The sequence below is a fragment of the Saccoglossus kowalevskii genome, chromosome 20 (genome assembly GCF_978046115.1).
Source record: "Saccoglossus kowalevskii chromosome 20, keSacKowa6.1, whole genome shotgun sequence".
NCBI classification, from domain to species: Eukaryota; Metazoa; Hemichordata; class Enteropneusta; family Harrimaniidae; genus Saccoglossus; species Saccoglossus kowalevskii.
Window position 1 is genome coordinate 9,003,934 of NC_140660.1, and position 9,661 is coordinate 9,013,594.

General features: G+C 33.7%; 1 protein-coding gene across 1 annotated transcript; it reads left to right on the forward strand.

Moving 5' to 3' along the window:
- On the forward strand, positions 1–9,084 carry LOC146729985 (uncharacterized). Its single transcript, XM_085494635.1, has 10 exons — positions 1–289; positions 1,908–2,029; positions 3,933–4,102; positions 4,378–4,616; positions 5,097–5,202; positions 5,434–5,684; positions 5,990–6,157; positions 6,831–6,983; positions 7,133–7,500; positions 7,848–9,084. Exons 1-10 carry the CDS (start codon positions 53–55, stop codon positions 7,858–7,860), a joined length of 1,827 nt encoding a protein of 608 aa, XP_085350761.1. The 5' UTR covers positions 1–52; the 3' UTR covers positions 7,861–9,084.
- Positions 9,085–9,661: the final 577 nt, after the last annotated feature.

Consider the following 9,661-nt stretch of genomic DNA (forward strand, 5'->3'; position numbering starts at 1 on the left):
GTTCCGCCGAGATATTATTACTGTGAAGCACGGCAATTTATACAGGGGTGGCATGCGTGACAAAACTTCAACATCAATTGCATGGATGCGCTTTTATTTTGAGAGAATGGGCGACTACATGCCACACAACACCAAAGTTGTTTTACCATGTTCCTGGACAAAAATTATGGTGTATGAAAGAATGATCAATGAATTCGAGCAGAGAGGTTTTTGCAGACAAGACACCATTTGCTATGATTATTTCTGCAGGATGTGGACAACACATTTGTCAGAATTCACCATTGGCAAGGTATTTATTATCTTTGGGTATTTATGTTCCACAGTCAGCTGGTATCGGTATCGCTGGGTGTATATGATAGAGAGAAGAGCCAAATTTAATGCGTAAAAATAGAACGCGTATTTTGACCTCTATGTGACTAACCAATGACTGGACACGATACGTTTGCGGTCGTTGCCAAAGAGCCCAGCGTCCGTCGCCTGGTAATGCTCTTCCGTTTCACCCCCTCCGGATTGTTTACTTTCGCAGCCTAATCGCAGGTTTTTCGAAAAACGTCGAAAAAACACAAGAATTAATATAAATTTTACTGTTTTGGGCGGATTATTAATAGAGAATAATGTCTTTATTACAAAAATGCTGAAAACCGTGAGTTTTTGCCTTAGTTATTTTGTTATCGGCGAAAAACTGCGAACTTGGCAAATTTGGTTGCACAACTTCCCTCTATCATATGCACCCAGCGACAGCGATGCCAGCTGGCGGTGCCCCATACAACCAATCCAAATGGTTTTCTTAGAGTTGGTTATCTGAGATTTTTTTTCATAGCCTTTCATTCGATGTTGGTTAATTTTGCCTGCTACATTTGACTGATTGCAAAATTGACACACTATTCGACGATGTATTTACAAACAAAAGGACGTCTGGGCTTATTTTTAAAAGCTTTGTATTATCGGACAATGACATTCGAAGTGTGAAATACTGACCGGGATTGAACATATACGGCACACATCCTGCTTGACAACTTTGTAATATGAAAACAAAACATACTATCTATACACCTGAACTAATAAACGTTGTGTTAAGGTTTCACTTGGAATAAACAAGAATTGTGAGAGCTACATGTATTTATATTTGAACTTCCATGGTAAACTGAAAAACACAAGTAGAGATAATGGCTAATCTGCATAAACATTCGCTCAGTAAGAAGTTTGTTCATGCTCATAATTAAAATGGCTGTAACAGTTCCAAACTTAAACCAGAGGGACTGTGTTTAAACCTATTATTGTTTTGTAAAAAGTTAAATAATACATAATATGAAGATCCTGTCATTACTTTTTCTTTCGCCATGTTTCTTTTTTATTATTTATGTACAGCCTTGCTAAATCTTGCTAAGCATTCAAAAGAGAGAATGTTTGTACCTGTTTTCTATATTTTAAAATTGTTTTTTTTGAGTATGTTCCACTATTCACATTGATGTAAAATTTTAACAGTCTATAGCCAAGACTGTTTGGATAATAATAGAGCCTGCATCTATACCTTAATTAAATAAAACTGTGTGAAGAATTCTTTAATGTTTAACTGAACAAACCACAAATTTTACCAGACTGGTAAATTTTCCAAAACCCAGTGGAAATTAGTCATTTTTACGTTATTCAGTGAGAATGTGTGTGTATGTGGGTAGCTATTTGTCACCCTGTACGTACATGTTTATTTTTTTTATTCACCATAAAAACACATTAACACAGTTTTGTACATGTAGTTGGACCCGTTTCTTCAAGTGGTTCACCTTAATATGTACATAAATTATACATAATAAATTTATACATGATATTTTTCCAGAGTTAAATTACATATTTTCTTAATTGGTACCGGTAATTTGATTTGTTATATGCATTGATTTTTCTTTGTGTAGGGTAATGAGTTTGTAGCGTGTAGCACATGTGTACAATTAGATGAACAGTATCAGAAGGCAAAGTCAGCTGTGGAGAGAAACAGAATTAGAGCATTGGTAATTCTACATAACCATCAAGTTGAGTAAGTATTTGTATTCCTTTATTGCTGGATTGGTAGATTTGTATAAAGGTATGGTAGGTAAAAAACAATAAAGATGAGGATTTGTTTATTTCTAATTTTCTGACTTCTTCTTTGAAGCAGTTGCTTTCACATTCGCTTTGTAGGTATTCAAAATGTTATCGCTTAAAATGTTCACCCTATACATTAAAGACTACACCTTTTAGAGAAATTAGTCGCACATGTACAGACAATAGGCATGTCAATCACACAGATCAGGATCAAAGAATTACCAGTCACTGGTAGCATAGTGGTTGTCGCATAAATAAAAACTTTATTTTCAATGTTATGACAGACGTTGAATTTTTGGTGATTTTTTTTGTGGCTTATTATGTTTTATATTTAGTTGAAACCTTTTTGTAAACTTATGTAGGTTAATTTGACCCTTAACTTAAATCCAACATGTGCACAATTTGTGAGAAATCCAGGAAATCATCTGTGGGTTTTGCCTGAAAAATGGCTAAGTTATTTGACTTAGTTCAAATTAAATCCCAAGATGCAACAGTGAGTAGCTCACTAACATTGGCCTGGGGAGTCTGGTTGCACATTTAAAGCATTAACTAACAAAAAATGGTGTGGTAAGACAGAAAAAACTTGGCAAAAGCACATTACAGCCAAAACAAAGTTAGCTTGGACTTTCAGTTGCAAGACAGAACAAAACAAACTCAGCCTATGATACATTTAAAAAATAAACGCAATCAAAGTCGCCAACCACATGTATTGGAAATAAATAGAACATCAGCCTCCTTCAATCACGCCACAGTTTTTAGTAATCATGCTCACGTAATGTAATTACTCGTATTCACTGTGAAACTGCTTTCGTGTTGTGTTAATACAAACATGATTTAAACTTGTTCCTTTTGGTATTTTTTCTTTGCCAACGTATTCAATATACGGAAATAGTGCTTGTGTGTGCGTTTGCAGAGTGAAAAGGCAGGTGTTACTTCATGTCGCAACGTGTTCTCTTGGAGTGAACTGTACTTCAATTTTGCTTTGTCCTAAACAATAACATTAGCTTATGGTATTAGATGAGTTTGACCCCTGATCAGTAATTTGCATATGCCCTGTCAGTCAACTGTAGATAGGCAACCGGTTATGTCTATTTATGCAAATGAGCCAATTAAAACAACAACACTGCCACATGCATTCACTTATTAATTTTTTGATGCAAATTTAACAGAGTTCCACTAATAATTTTAATTTCAAATTTTTACAGAATACAGATGTTCATACAATGCCATAAAAAATTAAAAAGTGAAATTTGTCAAAATTTGAAAAATAAACTGTGTTATTTGTGATATTAGTTGCGTGAAGTGTTATTTCTGTTATTTGTTTTACAACCATAAAATTATTCTCTGTAGTGGATTTTCGTGTTGAATAAAATTATTATTTATTTCCAACGTGCGTGGTCGGCGCCTTTGATTGCGTTTATTCTCGAAATGTATCATCGGCAGCGTTTATTTTGTCGTGTCCCACAACTGAAAGTCCAAGCTGACTTTGTTTTGGCTGTATGTAGTCGTCTGGATTTACCATGTTTATTTGGGACTCCCTAAGTAGCCGAGAACTCTTTTTTAAAATTTACTGTTTTCACGCGTTGTACTGTATGAAGTATAGTAAAATATATATACATATGTTTTTGAAAAGAAAAAATGATTAGTTTTTAACAAAAATTAAAATACAACTTCAATATGTTATGAGAGTCTAGCAAGTATGCATGTGCAGAAGGCAGACTGTTTGACAATGCATCATCGGGACTGCACTTATTTTTATGAATCGATGTTGTTTTTTTAATTCACATTTTTTGTCATATTGTGGAGTTGGTTTAGTTCAAGTTAGTCACTTACTTTATCCTCTTTATGCTTTCTAGAAAAGAGCGTAAACGATTCCATTACCATAGAGAGAAAGCCGAGAAGGAGCCAGACGAAATACTGACTATTATACAAGATGGCATGGATCAAAATAAAACTGATTTACCACATCTGATTAAAGAAGACAAGGGAACCTCTAATTTACATAGACTTAGGTCACATGTTACAGGTATTGTTTGTTTTGTACTGACTGTTTAGCTGCTGTGATTGGGAAATATAATTGTACAGATAATCAGTTACAGTACTCCTGCATAACATTCGATGAACTATAAATTTTACTGAAATAACTTGTGGAGACATAACATTCACTAAAGAGTAGAGTACAATATTTACAGTAGTTAAAATACTACTTCCATTGAGTAAGAGGAACTACATTACAAGTTTATCTTGCGAATATCTATGTTAGTACTAACATTTAATGTTTTTTTTACCCCAAACATCAAGGAAATATTGTGCATACAGGTGTGACATCTGGGAAGTTGCCATATGTATATATTGACTTTAATCAAGTGCCACATGACTCCAACTTAACATTAAATGTTCTGTTAGAAGTGCTAGTTGCTGCCAAAAATCATCTTGCCAAAGTACTGTATCTCCAACTAGATAACTGTTTCCGTGAAAACAAAAACCGTTATGTTCTCAGCTTCATGTCATTATTAGTGGAACTAGATATATTTGAAGAGGTAAGTATTTATTCAAGTTATTACTGAAAAGATATCCTATTTCAACCAGTAGAACAACATCTACAAACCATGTGATATTTTATAGGGACCCTGATCTTTTTCATATTTTATGATGAAGTAAATGGGTAAATACAATGTTTCTTCACTTCCTATTCGCATATTTAGTATTGTAGGTTATGATTTGCACTTACCATGGACTCTGAATAAATAGCTTGATCTCCCCGTTACATTACTATTTTTCTGTTGTTAATATTTTAACGTGTAAGTTCCTGAATATTGGGAGAGTGCTGATATTACATTAGCTTGAAGCCTAGAAAGCGGTTCTAAGTTATCAAGACAGGAACAGCACATAATTCAATTACTAGTATCTCTGGTATTGTACTTATCTTTGAGATTTGTAATTGTATCAGATCAGATAAAAACTATGCAGCACATAAAACATGATTGTTACAGTTCCAATTTACTGTTTTTCTTCTGAAGGTGTATGTCAACTTTTTACCGGTTGGTCATACCCATGAAAATGTTGATCAGATGTTTTCTAAAATATCAACAGGCCTCAGGAAAGATAATGCATATACAGTTGAAGGTACGTTGTGCAAGCAATACATGTAGATAAAAATATTCAAAAACATATGTACTGATAGTAAAATCTAGGTACACATTCATTTTGAAAAACTTTACATATTTAGATTGTAATGAACAGTGTTTGCTAATGTCTTAATTATTTGTTAAATCCCAACAGATTGCTTCTTCTGTTTCATTTGTGACTGTAAATGTGTGTTATCCATGTAATGCTAATATTATTGTATATTTACAGATTTGATAAGTATTATCAAGAATGCCTATACACCTGCCATCAATGTGGCGGTATTGGGGCCACTTCTAAATATAAAAGAATGGCTGATACCACATCTATATGGTAATTTTAATGGACATTCAAAGCCACATAACTTTCGATTCAGAAAAGTTGACCAGAAAACATACATGCATTATAGATTATGGTCATCAGACCCATGGGAACCTCAGTGTACTAGTGAAGATGATGTTCCAGGCCTAATATGTTTCAAAGTAAGTTAGAAATAATTTATTTTTATCTCCTCAGTCCATCAGACTGATAAGTAATTTATTGATTACACAGTGTCCTGTTTCTGGCGAGAACACCAGGTGCTGTTACCTGCATTTTTTTTTAATTTTAACACAGTCACACCTACAGAAATGTGTTGGCACATATTATTGGAGGTTTGGGAGGTGTAGGTGTGATTGTGATAAGCTCAGGGTTTGCACTAGCGTGACTGCAAGATGAGTCCCAGTTACAAAATTTTAAACTTTATTTAGCAAAGCTAATGTTCTTTCTGTGTATGTTTTCATATTAGAGTACTCCATGTATAGATGACCCCCCAGAATGGGTAGTACCAAGTTTAATGAAATTAGATGTTGAAGCCCTGGAAAGATCCATTCCAAATGGTTTTGTTCACAGAATGCCATCTCATGCTGTACAATCTTGGAAAGATTTCATGAGTAATATAAAGGATTTAGAAAAAGTAAGTACCGGGTGTTCCATTTGTACTTGACATCGCGCATGTACACTGCATTGCAACACTTGACACCCACAATCCTATATGTTCTCTCTATGGATCCATGGTCGCACTGGAACGTTTGTGTAAAAGGGAGTTTTACATACTTGGACTTTTGACCAAACTATGTGCATTTATACATCTGGTCAGTCACTAATTACAGTTTTTAGCAAAGTGTTCTTTCCAGGCCTCTGAAACGACACTGTACCATGACGCTTGGACACTCGGTCGTGACGACGAAACAAAATTGGATGACAGTGTGAAAAAAACATGAACAGTCTAATTTAGCAAATGCATTGGTCATAATAATGTATGATTGACATCATAGATAATGTGTGTAAAGTTAATGTGAAAACAAAATCAACATAAATATATAGTTACATTGCAATAATGCGCTAATAAAAACATAAACAATCAAAGTTTATTGTAAATTTGCTTATTTTACTAGCATCTTGCTCCCAAAAAAGTTTAGAAACATTTGCACCTGGGGGTAAAATTAACTTCCCAAGACGGTAAAGTTATAATCACCGATGAGTGACAGGCCCATGTGCCTATTTTTAATTGTTAATTTACTATTAAACATTATAATGTTTGATTTTTCATAACTTGCAAGTTTTTTTATTGTGACTGTCATTTTCAGACTCCCGTAGATGTTCCTGAAAGGTGGCAGCTTCATGATTTAGTAGAGGCAGCAGAGGCCAAACAACAGTTAAGGCAAAATTCTGAAGATTTGGATGCAATGCCTGAAAATATACGAAGAATTGAACAGAATCTGAACCGTGCATGTAATCCAGTAAGTGCCATACTGATGGTACATAGAATCACATTAAGTTTGAAAAGTCAAATATCTATTATTTTCACTTGTTACATCCCTTTATTAGAGTGGATGTTGGTTACTTTTTAAAAAATGACAAAAATTTTATTTTTGTATACCGTATTTAGATCATTATTGGAAATCAAGGAAAGAAGGTTGTTCCTGAAGTACAGGAGATGGATGACTTCATTTCAGTTAAAGATGGTATGCTGGTTGCTGTTTGGGCACCTGATAATGATGCTAGGCCACAGATAGCTCAAGTCATTGCAAGGACAGACAGCAAACTGAAAATACATTGGTTTGTTGGGACATACACAGGTGTTTGGAAATCAGCATACCATGGGGTTGGAGCAAATAGAAATGCATGGGAGGATGAAGTTGAAGTAGAGTCTTGTATTTTATGGGATTTTGCGTTCACTAAATCAAACAAATTAAAGAAAGGCACTTCAGAAAATCTTAAGAAAAAGTATGCTGAGCTGGACAAATTCAATGCCAGGTTAGTTTTTATATTAATCGTATATTAATACAGGCAATATTTTTACTAACTGTATTCAGTATATTTAAAATATCAATATAGTTATCTAGAAATAAGGCAATTTGTGTCAATTTCTTGCAATATAAGAAAACACACAAAAATATTCTGGTATAAACAGTAATGTAAAATGTAGGCTGTTTTGCACAGTTGCATTGTAAAAAGTTTGTGGTTTCAGTTTTGGAATGAACTGTGTTCTATCATAATAGGTAATTAAATAAAGCGATTTTTCAGCTTTTGAGAAATGATTATCAAATTAGTCTTTTAAATGCAATTCCTTTTTTGTTTATCGTTTACTTTTTTCTCAACAGTGACAGTGACTGAAGTAATGAAAATATGTGCAGAAATCTGAGACGGGACTTCTTAAGGTTATTCAGTGGGTGACATTATCTTTGATAGGTTCTTTTATTTTAAGTTGACAGTAGTGAAAGTGGCTAATTTGTGTTAGCATTTACCCACAACTAATTGCAAGTCAAAATGCTGGTAAACCAGAGTTTTAAACTTGAACTGAATGCAACTCTGTATGATCTAAATTGAAACCCAAAAAATGTGTACTGTAATGACAGTTATGGTTGGAGTCGAACGGCATATCCTTGTGAATCTGTGTAGAATTTTTGGGTCTGTTATCGAACTTGTTGTATTGTAGTAAATGTTTAAATCTTCATTGGATGTGGCCCATCTTCATACAGTGTCGACTGTAATGTTCTTGAGAAATATTTTAATTTGCTAATTTTCTCTTGACAAATTTCATTATCATTTTCTGTAAATTGGATAGAGGTATTAAACTTTTTTTTTTAGTTGCTACATGTAGAAAACATTTATTTGTTTGCACTAAAATGCACATTTTAATAGAAGTGAGGACAGTTCTTACCAAGATTTTGTCATGGTCATTCTCAGTGTTATCAGAAATTTAGTACTGTTGTCGAAAATTTCTGACATCTCAACAGTGTTGTCGGAAATTTCTGACATTTCACATTGGTACTGTTTTCGGAAATTTCTGACATCTCAACATAACAGTGTTGTCGGAAATTTCTGACATTTTACATTGGTACTGTTGTCGGAAATTTCTGACATCTCAATATAACAGTGTTGTCAGAAATTTCTGACATTTCACATTGGTACTGTTGTCGGAAATTTCTGACATCTCATTATAACAGTGTTGTCGGAAATTTCTGACATCTCAATATAGCAGTGTTGTCGGAAATTTCTGACACTCTTTGTCTGGAGAGCCCTTTGGCACTTCTGAGAGCTTAGCAGTTGCTGATATTGAATTGTAATATGAGGATCAAAATCTAAAGTTTCTCGACTATCCAAACGATGGTATATTTTACCCAAATATTTTCTATTTCAATATGCATCTGTTAATTATAGTGAAATTACATATGGTAAACTGGATATTTGTAGGTTAGAAAGTTTCATAACATATTTTCTGTCCATAAAACTATACTGTTTGTCTCATATCATTCATTTTTGTTGTACAAAAGTGTTCTGTGAAATATCTTTTTTATGTATATATATTTTTAATGAAATAAACAATTTCTTACTGTTGCTGCCATACTAAGATCAAAGAATTTTTTTTTCAAGTGATATATAGTAACGTATACATTGATGGTTTTTGTAGTCGTGGACTATTTCACAGGCACTTTAGGCACACTTGTGACATACAATAATACTTTTCTATATTCGATCATAATAAAAAGTAAAATTATCTTCATTTCCAATACATTTTGTTAAATTTTCTGATCAAAAAATGTAAAAACCATGTTTTTCGAAAACTGGGAAATGTTTCTCGTCCTGTTAACCTGATTCCGATTAAAATGTTCAGTTAATTAGATTGAAATATACGTGACTTGCGTTAATAAAGTGCAGTCCCTTCCAAGATGTCAAAGCATTAAACTGTAAAATAAATGACTAACTTTATAAACTGACTAGAAATTCTGTGTTCTACGGCTGTTAGACGCGGGGAATCGAATCCGTCAGAAAACAAGGTGAACGAAGTTTTTTGGAAAGCACTTTGAGTGAAAATAGTGTAAAATGTATCTTTCCCGGATATATACGTTAACAGGACGTTATTCCTTCCCAGTTTTAGTGTATCACGTGCGCCATTTCACTACAATAACATTAC

Coding starts and splice junctions, on each gene's coding strand:
- LOC146729985 (XM_085494635.1), top strand. CDS start 53: ATGCGTGACAAAACTTCAACATCAATTGCATGGATGCGCTTTTATTTT. Junction 6,158..6,830: donor ATATAAAGGATTTAGAAAAA/GTAAGTACCGGG, acceptor TGTCATTTTCAG/ACTCCCGTAGATGTTCCTGA. Junction 6,984..7,132: donor TGAACCGTGCATGTAATCCA/GTAAGTGCCATA, acceptor TACCGTATTTAG/ATCATTATTGGAAATCAAGG.